General features: G+C 40.1%; 2 protein-coding genes across 2 annotated transcripts in view; both read left to right on the top strand.

The window, feature by feature from the left end:
• LOC142107896 (tyrosine-protein phosphatase non-receptor type 11-like) overlaps positions 1-25,074 on the top strand; it is a 95,466-nt gene that overhangs the window by 26,834 nt on the left and 43,558 nt on the right. Inside the window, exon 2 of the mRNA XM_075191550.1 lies at positions 18,609-18,731. Within this exon, the coding sequence (XP_075047651.1) occupies positions 18,609-18,731 (123 nt within the window). The remainder of the gene's footprint in view (positions 1-18,608; positions 18,732-25,074) is intronic.
• AGRN (agrin) overlaps positions 1-25,074 on the top strand; it is a 434,643-nt gene that overhangs the window by 386,648 nt on the left and 22,921 nt on the right. The gene's annotated exons all lie outside the window — the stretch shown is intronic.

Here is a 25,074-nt window from a genome sequence, read left to right as displayed (position 1 = left end):
CTAAGACCTTTCCTCCCATTTCCCTTTTTTTTTTTTTTTTTTTTTTAAGCGTCTGGGTAAAAGCTGCATTTGATCCCACTTTACATCTTACTGACCAGTACACTGCAGCACAATTGCTCTGTAGCATTTAACTATATTGTTGATGCTAAGGACTCTGGTTAATTATTAAGTAGTGTAAAGCAATGGACCTTAAAAACTGCATTACTGTCTGCTATTACCCCGTGCAGTTATCATTGGACTACACAAATAGTAATGTCAAGATTGAGATACTTGTGATGTGATGGTTTGTTGTGAGCTCCAGCACGTTGCACCCCACTTACTTAGATACTGACCATATAACTGCTTTTCATTTACCTAACCCAATATTTTATCGCCCTTTCGGTACAAGCTCCTGTCGGTAAGCAGTGTCTCAAAATGCTGTATTGTAGCAAATTACCATCATTTTAACATACATTTTGTTTCTTAATATTTACATATTCACAGGCATTTTGCTAGATAAATATAATATTCACTAAAAGGTCAGGGATGTCTGTTATTATTACCATTTATTTATATTGCGCCACTAATTCCGCAGCGCTGTACAGAGAACTCACTCACATCAGTCCCTGCCCCGTTGGGGCTTACAATCTAAATTCCTTGACACACACACACACACACACACACACACACACACACACACACACACGGGTCAATTTGTTAGCAGCCATTTAACCTACCAGTATGTTTTTAGAGTGTGGGAGGAAACTGCTCACAGATAAGGCCATGGACGGGAATTGAACTCATGACCCCAGTGCTGTAAGGCAGAAGTGCTAACCACTGAGGCACCGTGCTGCCCTATTTCTAGTGATATATTGAATACCTCTATACAATAAGGCACAGGCTAGTAGCTGGACAGAGATTACATCTTCATTAGTTTATCCATTTTAAGTTGCATATTAGCTCTTGTTAAATGGCACAGACAAAGTACTTAATTCCAAAGTTCTTTCTGCAGATGAGTAACGGAGCGATGAGGGTTTCCCCCACGAGAACATTTTTGGAACCTAACATAAGCCAGATGGATCTTTCTTTTGAAAACAACTAGTATGGTGATTTTCCATTTGTAAGCGAAAGTCGATTTTCACTTTTTACATTAAAATGATGGTTTCCTGCAGATTCGTTTTGCTGGGCTAGGACAATACCAGGGTGGGAACTTAGCAGGGAAGACGCCTGTGAACAGGATATCCCTCCCAACCTGGGAGGAAAGAGGCCGAAACTGCTAAAAATAATTTGTAAAGGGGAAAACGCTGCGAAAATGTTGGTGATGTGTAAATAGATGTTAACGAGGGAAACTAGAGCGCAAGCTCTGGTGACCACCAAAACGACAATCACATACAAACATGTATTTTCTTCCTGAAGCCTCAGCACATCAAGGGATGTGAAATATTTCATGGGTGTGGCGTATAATGAATGCAATTATTATAACCACTTGACAGAATTAAAGGGGATCTATCGTCAGAATGTTGCATAATTGTTTTAATGCTTAAAACAGCCAAACTTCAACAGGGCACTCCTTTCATAAAGACTACAAACCAGTATATAATTGTCATTTTATTTTTTCCCTATGTTAAGTTAGTGACAACACCTGGTTTCTTGAGAAGTCCTGTTAGATTCCACATAGCTGATTGTACTTGAAGAATTATTACATCCTGTTAAGAAGACATGTGCATATATGTATAGAAATGTAACCTTTGTATTCTAGCTGGACCAATATGCAATATGATGTAGCACTTAACCTTGTATCAAACGACCATTGCCCCATAGATTGTAAGCTTTCAGTCAGGTTCCTCTTACCTCCTCTGTCTGTATTACCCAGTATTGTTTTATTACGGTTTGTTCCCAATTGTAAAGCGCTACAGAATTTGCTGGCGCTATATAGTTAAATGATGATGATTTTATTTAGAGAAGTTGTACTGTGTTTTTACCTTTTGGGTATGGTGAGATTGGCCAGTGTATTTATGCAGCATGTATTTGGATACAGAAGACAATGGTTTTATGGGATTGATGATGTCACTAGTTCATAGTGAATTGATAGACCGAATTGTCATGGATATTCGTTTAGCAAAGAACAAATGGCTGCTCTCACTGGCTAAATGAACTACTAACTACATGAATACTTCATTTTATTAGAGACTCCTCTTGTGTGTATCTTTTTTTCGTACAATTGTCTATTTGCCAGCTCTCCAGTCCTAATAGCCATTTTTATCATCGCTTTTCTTTTTCATATCCTACAAGATTGACAAATTTCCCACTATTCACAATTGTACCTATTGCATGTCTTTTTGCACCTGTCACATGTTGTCTATCCATGATAAGCTATTGTTTTACCTCTACAGTATATAAAATTAAAAACATTTTACTGCAAAAGCTTTTCGTTTTTTGGAGTTTTTTTTTTTTTTTTTTTTTGTGCAAAATGCAGTTGAAATTTGAAATTGCACTGTGAATGGTAACGTGATTCCATTTCACCATTCTGCAAAGTCACATTTGGAGGTTGCACAGAAGGGAAATAGGAAAATGACAACTTAAATTCCTGTAGACAAGTGCAGGCAGGGCAGTGTGTATCAGGGGTGTCACAGAGTAAGACGGTCTGCTATCTCTGCAGAGCCAGTGTAGCGGGGATGGAGGTCTGGCGGAAGCGGCTTTCAGGCTGCCGTGAGGGTGACGTGTGTTTTAACCCCTTAGTGTCCAAAAGAAATGACCAAGGTGTTATCGGTGTCAAATTATTTATGGCGGTTGCTTCGTGTTGTGACCTCGTCTTTAATAAATTATGATTTATTTATTTATTTATTTATTTTTTTGTTGGTCTTTGGGAAGCAAATCAAATGTAAAAAGAAGGCATTAAGGGAGCCAAGTTTTGCAGAACGATTTAATTTCCAAATGAGACCCTTCTATAAACCACTCTGGTTCTCCCCTCCAATGGTGGTTCTATTCTACTTCTTCAGCCACGAAGTCTACATGTCTAGTTTTGATTCGACTTCTCTCAGTAACATTTTTGAAACACTGGGTGAGGGGGAGGTAGATTTATCATCCTTTTAAAAAGGAAAGGTGGAAATGTTGCCCATAGCAACCAATCAGATTGTAGCTAACATTTTTCTGGTACATTCTAGAAAATAATTGGAATCTGGTTGCTATGGGCAACATCTCCACCTTTTCCTTTTTCAATGGTTTGATAAATAATTTGGTGTACCCAGAGCCTATACCATTTGTGTAAAATATGGAACATGCCTGTTCAGTTGGTTTTGAATGTAAATCATCATATTTCGGATGATTACTTAGTAGAATGGAAACTGGTGCTGTTAATATGGAAATATTTTGTTAATATGTAGCATGACGCACACAGATTTGTCAGCTAATTATTTCCTGCTCACTAAGCTCATAACTTAATTTCTGGCGTGTGAGACGTGGCAAGACAAAGTGACGGACTTGCAGAAGGTCACAAGTGTCCGATGTTTGGATTGGAACATGAATCCTTCGGCTCTGTGTTCTTAACCACTGAGCGAGCAACTCTTTTTGACTTGATTAAAATACAGCTCAACGCGTTTCTGTGGCAAAACCACTTTGGTAACTGCCTTTGTGGAGGGGTCTGTAGATACCAGGAATTATGTTGTGTTAAAAGCTACGCTTCATGTAGGCCCTTTCCGTCATACTAACCCTGTGTGAAGTTTGAGTAAATAGCTTGTATAGTTATGTGTAGTCTGTCATCTCTACAATGTCTGGGACTTTCATCATGTAGTTTTAAAGTTAATGTAATATTAGCAGTTGTGTATGAAATAAGAGCTGTCATGATATTGCATGACCTACAACTTGCATGCTGCAGTGTATTGTTTGTGGCTGAAAACGCCCTTTGATGGTGTATTTCAAAACTAGACACTGCTATAAACAGTAACGGGATTGCATAACCTTCAAAGGTAGACTTAGGGCTACACCCTAACCCAAGCAGTGTCTAATGAGTCCATGCTCCAGGTTATTAAAAATAAGTTAGTAAAGTTCTTTAAAAAAAAAAAAGAGGATTTCCTTTTAATTTCATGTTTATCAATGACTAAGGGGTATATTTACTAAACTGAGGGTTTGAAAAAGTGGAGTTGTTGCCTATAGCAACCAATCAGATTCTAGCTGTCATTTATTTAGTACATTCTACAAAATGACAGCTAGAATCTGATTGGTTGCTATAGGCAACATCTCCACTTTTTCAAACCAGCAGTTTAGTAAATCTAGCCCTTAATCGGTTTAATCGCTCTCAAGCAAGATCTGCTGACATTGGTATGATCTCAAAGGACAATGATCAGGCTTGAATGAGGAGGTTTAGGAAGGAGCCGGTATCTGACATGGAGGCGGATTCGGAAGCACCTCTCGTCCAGATTTTACTCCAAGCTGCAATAAGTGTATTTTACAAAAATTTTTTTAGTTTATAATACAGTTTAATATGGCCAGGAGCACCTTTTACCTTCTGTTTTAATAAGTGAAAGTAATTTCTGAAAATGTAAACAATTCTTTAATTGTGATAACGTGTCTAACTACCTCACATATACAGGGGTCTATATTCCCATTTTGGGAACTGCCCACTGAACATCCCTTTACTTCTGTGGGATGGTCGGTCTGACTGGAAATGCAGGGCATGGTGTGAAGTGTAAGAACATTACCTGAGAGTCCATCCTACGTTCAGTTTGGGACCACTCCCTTCATTCATTCCACTTGTGCTTTTCTTCTAAAATACTGCTTGGTTTAGTCACATTTTATGACTTTAAAAAAAACAAACAGGTATTTTTTTGCAGTTTAGTCACCTGTCTTTAAAGTCATTTACTCCCATTTTGCAGCAACTCTGCATCAGCCCCGGAATCTTTTTTTTTTTTTTTTTTTTTTAAATACTTTCCTCAATTACATTTTGTGTTTGGATATGTGCGCATTCATCTGCCCAGTTACTCCCATCAGAAGATAGAAAGCATCGGCATTCATGTTCCCTAAAATCAAGGACATTTGCAATGGGGAGGTGTGTTCTGCAGTTTTGTGAATAACCGTGTTTTTGTCTTTGTCTTTTACTTTTCCTTTCGTTCTGTCGCCCACCAGTCCAACAACCAATAAAATGGACTCAATATAACTCAGTTTCACCCAGACATCTCCCAATTTTACCGAGGACAGGGCCCCAAAACTGAAGCCCCTTACCTTTTAGGGAATATTGAGTGTTGTGTTTTTGTCTATTATCACCCCTTGGCCCCCTCCACCTCATTGTATAGAGCTGCTTAATAGGTTGCAACTTTATCGATATGAGTCGGCCATTTTTTTTTTTTTTTTTTTTTTTTGCTTTTTCTTTTACTGTCAACCAAATGCATTTTTGTTACACTGGTGTCTTAATGAATGTAGTTGTTGGAGCGCCAGCTATTCAAGGTGAGTACTTCTTTCTGCGCTCACCCCATCAGTCTGTTACATGTTGGTCTCTTGCCTCTAAAATAGAATATGATTGAGGCAAAGCACACAGACCTTGCTGGAAGATGGCTTCTAGCCCAGCCTATGGGTGGCTGCACTGTGTAAATCATTACCAGGAAATATTTAGCACAACTGCTTAATTCATATTGTAGTCAAATATGGCAAAGTGGCTTAAAACCCTCTTTTCCCCTCTTTCATGGTGAGGAGGTTTAGAAAGTATTTCTAATGTGCTTTTAAATGTAGGGTGAGTTGTCGTCTTTGTAACGCTGCAGTTGAAAAGGTAATCTCCTCTCTACAGATTTCCTGTTATGTTATTTTATGGGTTTATCCAGGAAATGTAGAAGCATATTTTCAGCTTTTTTTTTTTTTTCCACCCCCCTCTACTTTTAAGGAGTGAGTTGTGGTTTAACGTCTTAAATTTGTTACTTTATATGTTTGTTACTTGCCCTGTACCTCTCATACTTACTTGTCATGTTCAGATTACATGTTAAGGGAAGACTTTTTTTTTTTTTTTTAAAGTAACAATGTATTGTCAAAACTCACACTTTTTACAGTCACTTAGGGGCATATTCAACTGTCCATGTTACTCGCAAAAGTAACGCGGCTTGCACACTATTACCGCAATAACGGTAATAGTGAGCGTAATTACCGTTATTGCGGTACCTTTAATGCCGGCTTAGCTGCGAGCTGAAATCCGGCTTAGAATTACCGTAATAACAATAATGCTTTTAACACTGTGTTACTTTTGCGAGTAACACGGACAACTGAATATGCCCCTTAAACTCCGTATTGACATTGTAAATCAAAATTTGGGACTGGGAGACATTTGAAAAGTGTAAAATAGGCAATAAGAAATATATATAATTATAATATTCTAGTGCTACTTTGTCCCAGAACAGTCTCCGTTCTTGATGGCATGGGGTCGACCAGGTGCTGGAAACATTCCTTTAGAGATTCTGGTCCGTCTTGACATGATTACGTCACACATTCATGCTGCAAATCTTCTGTTCCGCCACAACCCAAATATGCTGTATTGGATTGAGATCTGGTGACTGCGGAGGCCACAGGAGTACACTGAACTCATTGCTATGTTCGTGGTACCAGCTTTTGGCGGACCTGTGCCCGCTGTAACCTCAGTTGACTGTCTTGGTATGACAGGAGCAGAATCTGGTGTGGTCATCTGCTGGTGTAGCCCATCCACTTTAAGGTTCCAGGTGCTGTACTCTCTGAGGTGATGTTCTGTGTACCACTGATGTAACACGTGGTTAGCTACTGACGTCTTCCTTCCCACAGGACTGCCACTCACTGGCTGTCTTTTGTTTTGTGCACCATTCTCTGTAAACTCTATAGACTGTTGTGCTTGAGAATCCTATGATATCAGCAGTGTGTATATATGAAATTTGCAATTACACTGTATTGCCCAAATGCACAATTTGTTATTGGCTATGTGTACACGATTAGCCAGTGCGATTTGGAAAATGCCATATAATGTACATTTTAAAGGTATTCTCGGGCTGAATGTTAGTGGAGCTCAGCAGTGGTGACTAGTGCGATTCTGTTGTTTATTTTTCCTTTTTATATAGTCTTACAATTCTCAATATGCTGCAGTGTACACAGATAACATTTACTCTGACCCAGAATCTTTTGCACCAGGAAAATCTGCCGATACGCTGTTTTTTATTTATTTTTTTAATGCGTATTTAGCAGCTAGAATTGTGTTTTGGTTTTTTTTTTTGGGGGGGGGGGGGTTGTTGTTACTTTTTTAAAAAATTTGGTCATATGTAATATGCAAATATTAGATACTGGTGGTCTCCAGTCTTTCTTTTTTTTGCTGGTGTGTGTCTGTTGTGCTTGTCCGTTTCTAAATGTCGTTAGTCTGAGTAATTGGCATGTTCTGTATAAGAGTATTGTATTGCAGTACTTTCCAGAGTACATCTTGTTCACCTAATAGGATATTACTGTAGTCTGCTGTTTTCCTGAAACATGTCTTGTCCGTGAAGAAACATTAACGTTCTAAAATGTCGCATCTAGAATATGAGATAAAAAGGAAACCGAATATCTCAAGGTCCAATTATCCTGTGCTACTATATTCATACTGGTTTATTTATTATGCCTAGTGCTGTAACTATACGTATAGCGGTTATTGGCAAAAACATACTAGTAGGTCAATTGGCTGCTGACAAAATTAACCTGAATATGTGTCCTAGGGAGGTAGACTGTAATCCCCAATGGGACACTGACTGATGTACAACACTGTCGCGCTATGTAAATGATGAGTATGACAAATAGCTGTAACTACACGCATAGTAGTTATTAACAAGTGGTGGACCGAACATGGCTAAAGATTGTTGCAATGTATATCCATCCGACTGTAAACTATTATTAATTAAGTTTACTGTCTCAAGTCTTTAAAACATTCAACATCTGAACAATAGTGCTACCATTAATACATGATTGATAAATAGGCATGTAATGGCATACTTGCCAACTCTCCCGGAATGTCCGGGAGACTGATGAAATCCGGGTTGGTCTCCCGGACTCCCGGGAGAGCTGGCAAGTCTCCCGCATCTGGCAAATACCTGGCCAAAATAATGTGATTCGCAGTGAATCGCGTCATTTTGCCCCCACTGTATCAACAGCAGGGAGTGGGGCCAAAATGACGCAATCGACCGCGCCCCGTCCCCTCCCGCCCTCTAGTCACGGCCCCTGTCTGGGATCTCCCGGACTTCAGTGCCTAACAGTAGGCAAGTATGTGTAATGATCATAAGGAAGGCTTTCTTCCTGTCCAATGCTTTCTGATCTGCAGTACAGAAGCATAAGGCTACACCTATGTGGCTCAGGGGCGATTGCCAAGAAAGGCGTGATTTAAGGAAGAAAGTAAGAGAGTTATTCCAGTGGTAAGTAATGTATACCACCGCTAACCATCAGCGGTTGATTATTTTTATTTTTTTAGTGCAAGTACAATTTCCAGTGTCCTCTTTCACAGTGTTGACATTGGTCAAAACCGCCTATTGCGATTACCTAATTACTCATGGTCTATGTTTTACAGACCATTTCCTTATACAGTATTACTCAAATTTACAAAATGTTTGTAAAGAAAAGAAAAAAGTAAAATATAATTTATTGGTATAATGTCAAGTAAAATTTTGCATCAGCTACTTAATTAGAAGTACAGTTATCACAATACTTTTTATCTCTGTGGTTATGTTAATCTTCCTGCTATGTGCAATGACTTTAGTAAGACAGAAGAATGCATCTGTAACAGTTCAGCGTTCATATGTAATACATTTGTACTAGGTTCCTTTTAGTTAATGATGTTCCTTCCCAGAGCTCTCCAGTTGGCTTTAAACCACATTGAGGGTTCTGGACCTAAGCCACCAGCCTCACAGCTCTTGGGATACACCGAAAACCTCCACAGCTGTGGGCCTGCTAAATACCGCACACAGAGGTTTTATTTCTGCCTGGCTTTCTCTGATGTGCAAGTGGAGAAAATAACCCTGGCAGAGGATCAAAGGGGCACGAGCCCCATCAAGGGCTAAATTCTGCCCCGACACGCTGCCTGCACCCAGAATAGCCTGGCGTTAATTAGCTGCGGTGTTATCATCCTGCAGAGCTTGGCAGGATGACAAGACGAGAGCATGACACGGGTAACTGTGACGTGACTTGGCTTTCTATTTATCTAGCTGTGTGTCTACAAGGCACACATTTGGATACATGGTGCGGCGAAGTGGTTAAAAGAGGAGTTTGGATAAGCCAGCTTGCATATTAAATTACACAGCCACAGACATAATTGTTGCAGCTTAACACAGTGTACTGGAGTGATTTTCTCCTGCTGGAAATGGACAATACATATCCTGTTTAACTCTGGTGTCTACCAGACAACTGGGATATTCCAGCTCAGACTGGGTCAAGCAGACATTTGTAAATGTCCGTTTTATGCTCTGAACTTGAGAATGGTAACAAGATAATGAGAGCGATAAATGAAAGTAGTAAGATTGATTTGTGTTTCGTGGAAGACAACTGAGCGGAACGTGTAGGCATGGCCCTGCTCTGTCATTTGCCCAGAGGCCCCTGAGATGCTAGTGAAGGTTTTATGCTAGATCTTTTAAAGTCCCCCAAGGGACAGAAGCCCATGTAGTGATTGTAGAGAGACCCTCTAAAAATGTTGGCCCCTTAACACACACACACACCCTCAGTAGTTACACCCATCCCCTCACCCCTGTAAGTAGCTCATGGTAGCAAATCATTCACCTGCACTTCACTTATCTGTCCATGAAGGCTGCAAGACTTGGGGCTAGATTTACTAAGCTGCGGGTTTGAAAAAGTGGGGATGTTGCCTATAGCAACCAATCAGATTCTAGCTTTTATTTATTTAGTACCTTCTACAAAATGACAGCTAGAATCTGATTGGTTGCTATAGGCAAGATCCCCACTTTTTCAAACCCACAGCTTAGTAAATCTAGTCCTTAGTCCCACCCAATCTCCTTAGTACACAGACGGTCTGGCAGTAAATCAGAGTGAAGCTCACATGACTAATATCTTTATTACAGGAACCGTCTGGCAGTGAATCAGACTGAAGCTTATTATGTTGTTTTGTGGCTATACTGACCTTATAGCCACAGTGAGAGCAGCACAGTGGGGTCATCTGTCTTTGGTCTCCCTGTATTCCTTCTTCCTACGGGCTGCACATTGTTCACCTGTGGTTTAGGGTATTGATCCGCTGGCTGGAAATTGATATTTTGGAAACATGGATTAATAAACTGCAGATAAGGGCAAGTGGAGAGTGATTCTTGTTACTAGGCCTCTGCTTGCCTGTACTGCTCTGACTGGGGCTCATTGATCTAACACACACTGCTGGCTGCAGTGCACACACACTGCCGGATTCATTAAGGGCCGCAAGGTGAACGCAACTGTTCATTTTCCATCCGTTTTTAAACCCGCAGACGGGTGCTCGAGAACAGGATCTGAAGAAATGTTTCTAGTTGAATACAGGTGTAAGTATGCAGACAGACACAATACCCACAATACGTATGTGTATATAAATTCCCACCACAGTGCACGGGGAAAAAAATTAATAAATACATTATCACCTGCTAATGATATAATCATTAATGAAAATACTTTATTTTTTTTAACCTGAAATACATGTATCAGGGTGTTATTAATGTCTACTGTACATAAAATACATTTTTACAGTTGCTGCTGACTGCAAACACATGTTCTCCCTTGCATATGGTCATCACTATCACTCAGCGCTTACACCCGACCTGTAGCTGGTGCTAGTGATACAGCTGAAAACCACAAACCTGAGAGATGCCAAAGGTTGAATTGGACAGATGCGCATGTGTGCAACCTTGGCACGCTGTTCCTGTACATTACGTGTATGCGCCACTTCCCTCCTTCCCCTCCCGGCTGTCGGATGCGTCCTTTGCGTTCAAAGATGAATTGCATGCACTGGTGTATAATCCGTTTCTGAGCATGCATATTACCACTTATATTTCTAAACGAATCCAGCTCACAGTGACTATTATAATAGGACGAACAATGTGGGAACAACTGAATGCTAACACAGTGCAAATCTGCAGCTTCTTACTCTATGCACAGAAGTGTTACCACCTTCCAACGTGTATCTGTATCGTAACGTCACACTGACACAGGGTGGGAGGGATCTCCGGTGCCTGTCACAATAACGCAGGCACAATGCAACTCTGATGTTCACCATCGGACTCCCAGAGCCGGGTGGAGTGCCCGGGACATGGGTCCTGGGGAGAACACTGTAGTGTAATGTAATAAGTTTACTAGGGGCTAGGGAACAGGTTCATACTGGCTGAAGGATTGGCATAACGGTTATGTAGATCAGGAGGACTGGGGGAAGTGGATAAACAAACAGGTGTGCGAATAACGGACAGAAGACTAGGGAAACTAGTATAGGAATACAAGACTTGGAAATACATACGAATATTGAACTTTTAAAGAAAGATCTAAATCACTCTAAATTTAAATTTTTACAGAGTACAAAAACTGTAACATTGCTGACAGAACCAAGGGACAATGGATTAGATGTTAGTTTAAAATGATTGTTACAATCTTGTGCAATGTAAAAGTCTTGCATTATAAATAAGCAATATACATCAATATCAGTATTTCTTGTGTGGCTCTAACAGCTGGATCTCTAGAATGCAGTGGTAGATTGGCATAATGTAATACATGAATATTGTGTGGGGAGTGGGGGAGGTGTTGAGGACGGGTTTGAAAGGGTGGAAATAAGTTTTAAAAGAAACTTCAATTTAATGTATAAAGTAGGACGAGGTAATGTATGAAATCAATGGAGGTTAAGGGAAGTAATATGGACATAATTGTGATGTCTTATACATAATGAATGGTGAGAAGATGGAATGCAGTATAGAATACACTGAGTGCATGTCTGGTTTGTTGTGTTTCCTTTAGCCCTTTATATATTTGTTTACAGAACCCCAATGATGGATTTTATTTTTGATTTTTTTGGGGGTTTTTTTGTACCACTTCTAACCATTCCCATTGTTCCTAACTCTGCAGGGTTTTGAGGCAGTTGAATGATGGGAATAAGAGGTTAATGTTAATTCTAGGGAACAGGTTAATAGGCTGCAAGTTGGAAAAAAAAAAGCCCTAAAAATCCGTGTAAGGTTACAACTGTATTTAAAATAGCCGTGGGTACGTTACTGTGAGAAACAAATGGAGTGAAAGTGAAGTGTGGAAAAGCTGTGTGTGGGCTGAACCAACAGTATCCGACAATGGTGTGATGTTGTATACATAGTGGAGGGTGAAATTACTGTGTGTAGAGGTACAAAGCAAGAGAAGGGTGAACTAGGAGTGTGTATTAATGTGCTGGACCTGTGTGGATGTGGTGATGGCGGTGACTGTTATGACAAGTCTGAGAAGGTTAAAGGGACTATGGAAGATTGGAAGATCGGGTTATTGGAGAAAGCAATACAAGTTGTTGTGAACTTGAAGGAGGCAGTTAAAGGAACTGGCAAGTTACACAGTTTCACACAAGACAACTACCCCCTGACCAACATTATTGTGTGACCGGATCATTTAGCCTTTGAGTCACTTTTACCTCTGCGGTCTGGCTGGGCCGAAATGCAAAATGTAGACTTAACCTCATGTGTCAAACTCCCATTGTCCCATAGATTGTAAGCTTGCGAGCAGGGCCCTCTCACCTCTTTGTCTGTTTTACCCAGTTTGTTTATTAGTTTACTGTGTTTGTCCCCCAATTGTAAAGCGCTACAGAATATGTTGGCGCTATATAAATAAATTATGATGATGAATGTAATACTAGCAGCCATGGAGAATAGTGCAAGTGAACAAGAATGAACTGCAGTGTAAGATAATAGCCCAAACTGATTGTGAGCAGTGTAGAGGATGGACAGTGAAGAGTTGGGACGTGATGAAGGGGGATCGGTGGAACTGAATTAAGTGAAAGGGTCAGCGGCAGGAGCTAGCTGCGTGATGCAGGGGAAGTTATGTTAACAGGTACTTTCTAATAACGGAGTTTGCCAGCTTACGTACTTGTGGTGTGGATGGACTACCTGTGGCTGTCATGGCATGATGGGATTTGTAGCTTGATCACAGCTGGAGAAGCATAAGTTGCCTAAGACCTGGTTAAAGCCCACCCTCCCAACATATGTTGCCCTAAAGGTACAAGGTACACCATAAACACAGCAACTTATTTAAAACCAAATTAAAATAAACACAGGCTGGGATATAATTAAGTTCTAGGCCCAATATGGCTGCCTTGACGTGTATGTTCCAGAGCAAGTGCAAACGCTGCTCATAGCACAATAAAATAATCCATTTGTGAATCATGTTTTCCATATCTGCTTCTGATACAGTCTTACTTATTTGTCTACTTCTATAAATCAACCTTCAGAATTTGTTCTTGTCTGGGGCAGGTACAATGAGTCACTGTGATAAGTTGACCAGTCTGCCCTAGCACAGGCTTTGGAATGAATGCAGGATGCGGAAAGTTGCACAATTCTAACCCATTTTATATCATCCCCCCCCAGAGGTCAGGGAATACATGAGAGGTCTCCTGACTCACATCAGTGGGTGTGTTTACAGTAGATAACTCATGTAAGTGGGTGGTGGCCAGATAACCAGCTGTCTGCTAGGTGCTGAGCGTAGACTATGTCTAACATGAAATGGAAATATTTAGCTGCATTTTGACTTTTTTTTTATTTTATTTTGAGCAGATCTGAATCTTATGTTGTTAGATCTCTGATATTATCTCTCTAGTATAAATATATAATTGCATGGCAACAGTTTAATGTATCTTGGTCATTAATTAAGTAAACCACAGGTGTCCTTTTGTGTACTCCTTGTCCAAGATGCTTTTGTCCAGACCTCTATTGGATTATGTAGCTGCAGTTTATATTATGCCTGAATAATGAGCAAAAAAGTATTTTTTCTTTTTTTTTTTTCTTTTAGGCATCTTATGTACTTCCTAATCGGCCCCCAAAATAATCATTGTGTTCCTGTTATACAGTTGAATTCAGGCTTGGTTTTTGCTTTTTTTCTTGGAAAAAACTGTCATTAATAAAATGTATATAGCGCCATGCCTTCCAGCCTTTCTGATTTGGGTGGGACAGACCCGATGTGAGGGCTTTGTCCTGATTGGTGGGAAGTTAGCGAGGTATTGTCTGTTTACTGCTGCTCTACATAGCGCTGAGGGTTGGGGAGGGGAGGAGTGAATGGTAATTGCACAAGACTGGGTATTATAGACAGAGAGGTAAGAGGACTCTACTTCCAGAGAGAAACAGAACATTTCTATTTACTAAACTGCAGTTTTGGAAAAAGTGGAGATGTTGCCTATAGCAACCAATCAGATTATAGTTATTTATTTTGTACATTCTACAAAAAGACAACTAGAATCTGATTGGTTGCTATAGGCAACATCTCCACTTTTTCAAACCTGCAGTTTAATAGATATACCCCTTAGATTAAATGTAAAGTTAAATGTCCACACTATTTCAATAGTAGCATATATTTATATAATATAATAACATGTCTGCTATTTAAAAATTATTGATCTTATGCCACCAATTTATATACAGTTACAAAACAGATAGTCAAAGCTAGAACTTTACAGTAAACTTTCCATGTATCGCCATAATAAAAAGGTTGAAAGTAAAAAAAATTCAAGGTATGGGGTGTACTTCTTTCTATAGTTGAGATGGGGACATATCTGAAGTCAGATTATAATCAGAAATATTTTAGCCCCAGGTACAAGTTTCAGTGGAAGTGTTGCATAAATATTTATTGTAGATACTTCATAGACAGTATTGTACTTTTGAGTCTAGAATGCCTGGTGGGTGAAAACCTTCAGTAAACCTATCTTATCCGTGGGTGTAAGATAGTTATACAGAAACTGTTTCTACATATGTGACAGCTTCCTGGATGTAGAAAGCTTTGAAGAGGTGGAAACATTTAATGTCTTAGAAGGCGAAAGTGGGCATCCCATGTTTTTTGGGGGCAGGCAGGTGCAGCTTTATTTTCCTCAAAATATGAGCAGTCCTTGGAAAGCCAGGTGTCTTGGATCCTGTAGTGGTCGCCCTGCCCTACAGGCCCCGGCCAATAACCATTATAGGCTGTGATATTATTCATTACTAATATACGAGCTGTTGTGTTATAGACCATGGCCTTATCTGTGTGGAGTTTGTATGTTCTCCCCGTGTTTGCGTGGGTTTCCTCTGGGTGCTCCGGTTTCCTCCCAGACTCCAAAACATACTAGTAGGTTAATTGGCTACTAACAAAAATTGACCCTAGTGTGTGTGTGTATATTAGGGAATTTAGATTGTAATTTCCAATGGGGCAGGGACTGATGTGAGTTCTCTGTACAGCACTGCGGAATTAGTGGCGCTATATAAATAACTGATGATGACGATAGTTGTGGCTTGCTGCAGTGTCGAAGGTGCTCTGTGGATTATTATTGTGGCTCATGAAAATAGCAAAGTATTATGGGTCAGATGAAGCTGGCAGGAGTACAAAAGATTGAAAAGTCTTTTTTTTTTTTTTTCTTTTACAAGGAATAATCCTACATTACATAGATGAGGTTTCGGGATGCACTTCATCTTCAAAGGACAAGGTAGATTAGATAGTACTGCTAAGGAGGTGCTTTTTGTGTGCGCTTTCAATTTTTCTTCAATTGTTTTATGTGCTTTTACCAATACATACTGTGAGAACAGATAGTGCCTCTTGACCTGTTAACTAAGAGCTCTGTACTCTGCAGTAGAGCCCTGCAAGTATTGTATATCTGATGTATATAGGGGTTTTCTACCATGTAAAGTACTTATTATACTGAAATATATAGATAGATTAGTACATTCTATTTCTGTGGTCTGTTACCATAAATATATGCAGATTGGCTTATTTTTTACCTTTTTATCATATATCATGTACCACTATTTATTTATTAGAATTTAACTGGAATTACCTTACCTTACATGACCTGTTATGCTCGGTTTACTGCAACCTTAAAACCACAGTCCCAGTGGGCTTAAACCACTATACATATATATATTTTTCCCCCTCTTGCTTATGATGTGTGTGTCTATTCTGTTCTGCAGAAGTAGGCAACCTATGACTCCAGTTCTTGTAGAGTAGAAGCAGGGCCGGATTAAGGGAATGGAGGCCCCTGGGCTAAGGGGGCATCCATTCCCCCGTGAGGCCCCCAATGTGAGCCGCCCCCCCCCCCAAAGCACTTACCTGTCAGTGCAGTCCTCTTTCCGCGGCGCGCTATAAGCTCCTTTATTGAGGAGATCTCGCGAGCGTTCATGAACTCTCGCGAGATCTCCTCAGTAAGCAGATTACTGAGCGGGGACGGATGACTGCACTGACTGTGCTCAGCAGCATTGATCGGGCTCCCGGACCGATCAATAATGCTGCTGAGGACTTTGAAGGGCCCCCTGGATGCCCGAGGCCCCTGGGCTATAGCCCAGTTAGCCCTAGGGTTAATCCGGCCCTGAGTAGAAGCATGATCAAGTTTTGCTGGAAGAAATAATAATTTGGTGGGGGTGATGACTGGGAGATATTAACCATAAACAATAAGCTCATTGGATCTGGTTTAGATGACATGACATCGGTCAACCATCTCTAAGCCCCTGGTGTTGCAGTTTCCTCTGAGCTGCTTCCCAGATGCCGTATTTGAAGTGATACAAATGTAAGTGGACTTTCCACTAAAGACCAATGCTCTGAAATACAGATTTCCTTCACCCATATAGTTCTCATATAACACCTGTATGTCCTGAAAGGTCAAAGTGAAGTTTACTGTAAATCTTAGTATAGGTGAAGCTTTTCTTAAACTAAGTTTCCCTAAGGCCAGTGCCAGCCTATGAAGAACAGAGGAAACTGACAGCCAGGAAGCTCTCAGTTGAGAAGAATTATGGCCACTGCCTCTGTGATTTGGAGACGGGGCTGCATGGTGGCTTAGAACTTCTGTCTCTCAGCACTGGCATGGCCTTATCTGTGTGGAGTTTGTGTGGGTTTCCTCCGGGTGCTCCACACTCCAAAAACCTACTGGTAGGTTAGTTGGCTGCTGTCAAATTGACCTTAAGTCTGTGTTTGTCTGTATTTTAGGGAATTTGGACTGTACGCTCCAATGGGGCAGGGACTGATGTGATTGAGTTCTCTGTACAGCGCTGCGGAATTAGTGGCGCTATATAAGTAAATAAATTTATGATGAAAAAGTAATTGCATGTGATTTTCTGTTTTCATAGAGCTATGTGAACTGGACAAATTCTTTATTTAAGAACACGGTTGAGGCTTATATAGGGGGTGATAGATACAGTTTACTTGGGGACCCTGAGCTGGAATCATGGTTTTGAGAACGCCGGGCAAATGGTGAAAGTCACTGGTTTCTTCATGAGATGTACTGTACTGTGTTAGTACTGATGAATGTGACTATATCCTTCCCACGTGTGTTTACAGAACGTGGTGCTTGTATCTGATTTTTTTTTTTCCTAAGTGTACACAATCTAGGATTTCAGCCATCTGTGTATCAAGATGTTTGCATGCATGGACAACACCTAAACGGCTCGTCTAGCGCGGTCCACATAAGCTCTTAACTGCTGAGCTCTTATCTCTATAGGAAGTGGTCCACAGGTGTGGATGACTTATGGATGATTGCATTAAACTAACCATGCATGTATCCATAATTGTCTTTGTTTTGTTTGGGAATGAGCAATTTAATTCCTGTGCAGTCACATCGATATACAATTGAGGCATAGGTCATACAGTACAAGCTCAATATAGGAGCATTGTAGGACAATTAGACTTTAGCTGCATTAATACAATAGAAACGCTATAGCTCGAAACTGATCCATTTTTGTTTTGTTGTTGTTTGGTTTTTTTTATTCAAATTTGCCACCTAATCCGATCATATAGTCAATTTTACTGTATTGTCTCTATTATCTTCTAGACACGTTTTATTCTTTTACTGTTCAATAAAAAAAGAAAAGATGTTTGATTGGATTGTGCGACTAGTTTTAGCTGTTACTAAGCTGAAACCAATCTCATTATCAATCAATTAGAATTGACAGCGTTTGTTTTTATGCTGCAAGTTTAAAAATCCTAAGTACCATATGTTGAATTGCTGTTAATGTCTCCAATGCCAAACATGAAAGCTGGCACTGTTGGGTGTTTTGTTGTGTGTGTATTTTTTTTTCCCTTGCGAACCAAACCTTTCACACCAGAGTGTATGCAAACACATATGTATGCATGAAAATATACAGAAAAGGCACATTAATATGATGTGAATACGGTATATAATAATAAAAAAAATACATGTATTGTACTGATAATATACAAGTAAAACCACAATTTTAAGCATTAGGATGCTGCACTGTTTATTTATCAAACAATATATTAAATGCAAGAAAAAATAACCACAAACGTTGCTTGTTGCTGTGCCCCGTTGGTAAATACAAGAGAAATTAGCTCAATTAGTGGCTCAAACAAGCTGCTCATATTTGTGGAAGTAAGATACAGATGGATACCTTGTACAATAGGTTTGGAACAGCACACGAACAATGAAATATACAAGCACTTTAAACCCTGATCTACTAAATGCATGCATTCACAGCCTTAAAGGGGAACTGTATTTTCTTTGTTCTCAGATGGTTTCACCCAAATATCAATGGACTGGAAGCGGAGACCCTCCTTTTAACACATGGAGTACACGGGAGCTTCCTGGCTCGCCCCAGCAAGAGCAATCCAGGTGACTTCACCCTGTCGGTCAGGTAAGATGGCGCGTACCAAATACAGTACATAGTGGTGGCAGAAGGTGGTGAATATTAGTACATGTTCATGTGTTTAGCCCAGTGTTTTAAAGATTGAATGTGTGTGATTTTGTGTATATTGTTTGTGAAAGAAAAATAGGACGTGACTGTTTATTAATGATGAGCAAAGGAGATATAGGTTAACTGTTTTGCAAATGTAAACCCTATTCTATGTATAATTGTTTTGCAGAGAGTCATCTTTCCAATGCCTAGAATTCCGGCGAGAATTGGAATTCTAGTCAATTCTCTTGTCGGAATTCTCACCATCTTGTCGGAATTCTCGTCATCGCTAATTAATACCCCACCACTTACCTTTGAATGCAGTCTCTCCATCTTCAGCAGGCTTGGCACATGCAGTCATCTCTCTTATCCTGACACATCATAAACTGTTTTCTGGTTTGAACGGAGTATAGTGAATAACGTTTTGTGCTACTCAGTTCAAACTGTTGTACGTTAGACTGAATGTTACACATCGTAAGATGACTTCTACTCAAAATACAACCTCAGAAACATAAATGTACAGAAGTATTTTTGAGTGTACGCAAAAGTCACAATTTTGCATCTAACTAAATCAGGCGGTTAGGGTCTATTGTGCACATTTAACCCCTTTAAACAATTCTCAAAAGTGATCTTGGCCTTCTAACTATTCAATAACATTTAAAGTAAAACGTGCCAAAGCAGTCATATGCTTATTTTGTGTTGTCTTCATTGGTTTTCATGCTCCTGCACACACTAAACATAAATTAATTAAAAAAAAATCTCTTACAAATGCCTTGAGCATTAAAAAGCAGAAAAGATGTTGTATTGCTAATCCCTTAAAGGTTACTTGCTGTAGGGTTACATGTATGTTCTGGTCTCATGCATGTAAAAGTCCTTATCTCAAATGATGGCGAGTGCACAGTTTTGGACTCGCCAAGTCTTTATAAATAGAAGCAAATCAGTCTCTCAGTTGGATTTTTGGTACATAATGAAAATGTACATTTGACAGGCCATTATCCACTATATTTTAACACCCCTCTCAGCTAACAGTATTGTTAGCCTCTGATCTTCCTTCGTCAACAACAGAGAGGAGGGAAGGTGCAAAGAACGGGTGGCATGTGACCCCCGGAGTTCGTCTAGCTGCGCTGTGTAGTGAATAAGTAATTTACTGTTGATCTGATCACCGCCTATGCTACCTACGAGCACTGTGGGCATACACAGGCTTCTGCACATTATAGGAATACTAGAAGTTGTCTCAAAGTTCTGTCTTGCCTTGTCCAAAATTACGCAACCTTGTTCCTTTCTTCCTTTTCTGTTTTACAGTCTGAATCCCAATTTTTGTTTTTTTTATTTTTACATTGTAAGCACTTGATCACTGCGTCCTAAGCCCTATTGTCTCAGTGTCATCTTTCAAGAGTGAACGTTTCTGTTTCTTTTTTTAATGTTTGTTGAAAAGCCATAAGTTGGGCACAACTTCAGATATGTGCAGAAGCGTTGGGCTACAGTCCATTTATACAATCGATATTGGCAGCATACACCGTGTGACCGTTCCCACACACATTAAAGTGTACCCATCACCTACACGGTTCAGGCTGTCATTTTACAGGCTGAATTAGTACACAAAGATACCCAGATTTCACTGAGGTACAATATGCCTCAGCAACGTCACGGCTTCCTATTGGTTGCATTGCCAAGGAACATTGGTGCTGCCCCAAAATGGCTTTCTCCACTGTGTACGTAGGCTAGATGGGCGTTTTAATTATAGGAAATATGCAAAAATAATGTCCCCGTTCCAAATATTTTTCATACATTTCACTGAATGTTTTCGGAGAATAAATTCTACTTCCAATTGGAGTTTAGTTTACATTTATGTGACAATTCCTACTAATGCGTTATGTGTTTGTAATCTACATGAAACGTGTATAGGGCGCAGTTGGTGTTATTTTCAGTAGAAAATCTTGTTGATAGTAAAGATTATTTCCTGTCTCTAATCTTTCAATAAGTTAAGCAGAAACAGAGAATATTACATTCCTGTGTTACGGTGAGCCGGTGGGTGCCCCTTTACTGCGGTCAAGGGAAGCAGTTCTCGCCCCTGTTGGCAGTGTTATCGGGCTCCACCCAAAACTGAATTTTCCAATTTTTTGGGGTGAAATTGGCCTTTCGCTTCTGTGAGATATGTATCTGGGGAGAACAGGTAGCTGACTGTAGGAAGTAACCTAAATATCTTTTTAAAGATTTTTCTTTGATAAATTTCCTACTCTGCTCCGTTATACAAACAAAATATCTTCGTGCAGTCTTGCGTGTATACATGTGGGTGGGTTTCCTGTGTCGGTTAATACTTTAAGTATGCAGTGTTTAACCCTTTCATTGTAGACTGTTATTAAGGTCAGATAATAAATATTAACCCTCACATCTGTACGTTGTTAGTCCATGGGAATTGTCTCCCGACAACTGCTTCTCATTTGTTTTCATTGTGAACATCTAAACTTGATCAAATGTTGCAACTCTATCATATTAAAGACCAACCGTAAACTAATATATCTGACCCCACCACTGTGGAAATAGTAACCTACATGTAGAGACCCCAGTGACACTTTAATGATCAATTCTACTGCTGCAGCCAACAGATCAGCTGCTGACGACACAAGTTCAACTCTGAGACGAAAAATGCTAGAATGGAAATGCAAATGGATATAAATGCATGTTACTCGGTGGATAATACACATGATATAATTAAAATGTGTTTGCTTAACTAAACCTGTCAAATTTCCTTGCTGAGATCAGACCTGCTTAATACTGTGCTTTCCTCTTCAGACTCCATAGCAGCCAACGGGTTAACTCCTTGATCAGCTGAGCAGAGACAGTGAAAGGAAATCACCGCCAGAGTGTATATTGTGTGACTTCTCCTTCCCATAGGTGTAGAGGTCATTATTATTTTTTTATTTATATATTTTTTTTTTTATGATTCAAGCTTACCTGAAAACGTAAGAGCACCGGTCTTGCACCCTGGGGAATGCTAGACGTGGACAGGGGTGGCTCCCTGGCTGCCACTAATGGTCATAGGCAGCAAGCGTGGGTTAGTCAAACACTGTTTCACACCGTGCATGATGGTCGTGGCAACGATGTCACTTCCTGTTCAGATTGTGCATGTATTTGAAGGGAAAGTGGACAGCAAACAGCAGTGGAGGCCTGTTTTGTGTATAGCAGTGCGGCACAGCCGGTAACTATGTAATTAGAACCTATCCCAAATAAACTGGAGTGCACTGATTTTAGGTAAGTCCTTAGTCAAGGGTGCTATCTCAAGATTAGTTCATTAGTAGTGTCTTTGTTTTGTTAGTACCCATCCTGAGTTTGTAAGAGAAAAGAAGAGGATTACAGCATGTGATAAGGAACTAGCTAAGACCTTTAAAGGAGCTCTGTGCAGTGACTGTATTCCTCAATCTGGGGTATTCCAGTGCAGCCTCACGAGCAGTTTAAAGGAATTTGTGAACTGGATGCCGAAATCTTTTGTGACAAAGTAAGACTTGTATGCACTCCAAGAGTTAAAGAGAGGCAGATCTTAAATGTATAGGGATCTAGAGGATATAGGAGAATCATCTACTCCAGAATCTTTAGATTCATTCGGGGTAAAAGAGGGATCTGATGGTGAAGAAGGTGAGATCAGATAAGATTGCAGATTGTTTAATATAGAAGTAGTAGAATTACTATGTAAACGCATTAATAAGGCAATGGGAACACAAGACTGATGACTAATTCCCAATGACTAGGGGATGGCACAAACTCCAGTGAGTCTGGTGGACGTTAGGATCTTGAATTATGTTATGTGGTGATTTGAAAACTCAGCACTCAGATTCGCTGAATATGGAACATTGATGACAGAGAACACAAAGTAGAATTTTGAGATATACCCAGGAGAGATATTTTTAAAAAATCCATGAGCCCAGCTTCCCCAGGGCTACTGGAAATATTTTACAGATACTGATGGAAAAGGGAGTCCTCACAGAAACAGGAGTTTTTGTGTTGAACTTTCCTCGACCTAAGAAGGCTAAACCAGTTTGTGCGGACAAATCTTTTCCATATGGAATCAATAAACTCTTCTTCATGAGATGGAGGGAGAAGATTTTCTCATATCCACAGACTTACCGGATGCTTCTCTCCACATCCCAGTGGCAGCTCGGCATCATCGTTTCCTAAATATCTTCATTCTGGGGTACCATGTCCAGTTTTTGCCCTCCATTCATTTTAACCATATCACAGAGGACATTCAACAAAGTAGGGTATTTATGGTGAGTCTCAGAAATCGAGGGATTTCAGTTTGGCCCTATCTAGGTCATTTTCTAGTGACAGGGAATCGTGGTACATCACCCCAAGTCAGGATGGTACATGTTATCTTTCCTAAAGAAACGCGGTTGGGTCATAAATTTAACAAAAAGTCACATTGTGCCTCCTTAATGAACTGCAATTCCTGTGAGTACAGATAGAGACTGCATGAGACAGTCACTGTCAGAGGAGAGAGACAGTCCAAAATCCAACAGCAGGCAAAACATCAGCTTTCCATGAGGGTTTTTTTCAGACTCTTAGGCAACATCCTTCCATGGGCAAGGTAAGAAACCTTCAACTGGACCTTCAGCTGGATCTGCTCAATTAGTTGGGCTGAAGTCTCTGGACCAGTGTATCAAGCTCACCAAAAACACCAGAATGCTACATTACTTGTAATTAAACCCCATTCTGGGGAGATTCAAGGAGTTACTGTTTCAGAACCAGAATGGATGGTGCGAACAACCTACTCCAGCCCCAGAATAGTGCTCATCAACCTACAGAGATGATGCAGAGCACATGGCTTCAGAATTATAGGCAGCTTAGAGCAGTGTGGTGATGATTCGACACTTTCAGTTTCTTTATTTTACAAACACCTCAAAATCTTTTTCGGCAACCACACAGTACTGTCTTTCATAAACTGGCACAAGGAGCAGGTGCACGATGCAATAATTATTGACTATTATGTGCTGGGTAGAGAATATCTGATATCCCTTTCAGCACTTCACGTAGCAGACAAGAACAACAGAGTTTTGGATTGTCTGAAGAGTTATCAGTTGAACCCAGGAGAATGGGCGTTGCATGAAGAAGTGTTTCAATTATTGCCCAACAAGTTTGGACAGAACATAAAGTGAGATCGATTTTACTCTCATTCAGGGACTCCAGAGCAGGACTTTGCGGGAAAACCAGGAGAGAAACAGCAGAGGTTATAACAGTCCTTCCATTTTAGCCTTGCTGCCCATGGAGTACAGTGGCATAGGAAATACTCCTTGAAAAGCCTTTGCCTCTACCACTTTGACCAGCTTCTTTGAGTCTGGGACAGATTTATCACCCAAAGCTGGACATCCTCATCGAGGGGATGGATATTGAGGGGTCATTGTTCAAGCACAAAGAAATTTCTGATATGGCGATTAAAAATAGCAAAATAATTGTTTTCTGACTTCCAACATTATGTCAAAGTATCTGTAAGATTTATTCTATGGTGTAAATCTAAAGGAAGTAATACTGCTTGGGACCACTTATTGTAAGGTCTGCCATAGAGGAAGGAAGGAAACAAAATTAACTGATTAAAATAATTTGCCTATATCTAAGCAACTTTTCTATCCACAAACACTGATGATGTTTTATTTATTTTCCCCCATGTGATTTAAGATCCTTTTGACATATATAGAATATGGATCATTGTTCACTATAGAGAACAGAAAAATTATACTCTACATAGCCAGAAGTATGTGGACACCCGCACGTCAATCCATATGTGACTATCAAAGTAATGGGCATCAATAATGGCGTTTATTCCCCTTTCTTGTTGTAGCAGTTTCCCCTCTTCTAGGAAGGCTTTATTAGATTTTGGTATATGGCTACAGAGATTTACATATATTCAACCACAGTAGTATTAGTTAGGTTGGGCATTGATTTTGGGCGATGAGACCTGGCTCACAGTCGCCGTTCTGATTCATCCCAAAGGTGTTCGATGGGGTTGAGGTCAGGACTCTATGCAGGCCTGTCAAGTTCTTCCACTCCAAGCTCTGGAAACCACTTTTTGATGGACCTTGCTTTGCTTATGGGACCATTTTCATGCTGAAACAGGATAGTGCCTTCCCCAAACTGTTGGATTCAAATTTCCCTTCACTGGAACTAATGGGCCCAAGCCAAACCATGAACAACCACCCTACCATTATTCCTCCTCCACTAGACTTTACAGTTAGTAGTGTGCATGCTGGGTGGATGCAAGATCAAGCCCAGATTTGTCCATCATACTGGCAGATGGTGAACAGTGGAAACGCGT

This window comes from Mixophyes fleayi, chromosome 11 (genome assembly GCF_038048845.1).
Source record: "Mixophyes fleayi isolate aMixFle1 chromosome 11, aMixFle1.hap1, whole genome shotgun sequence".
In the NCBI taxonomy this organism is placed as follows: Eukaryota; Metazoa; Chordata; class Amphibia; order Anura; family Limnodynastidae; genus Mixophyes; species Mixophyes fleayi.
This window is presented reverse-complemented; position numbering and strand designations above follow the sequence as displayed.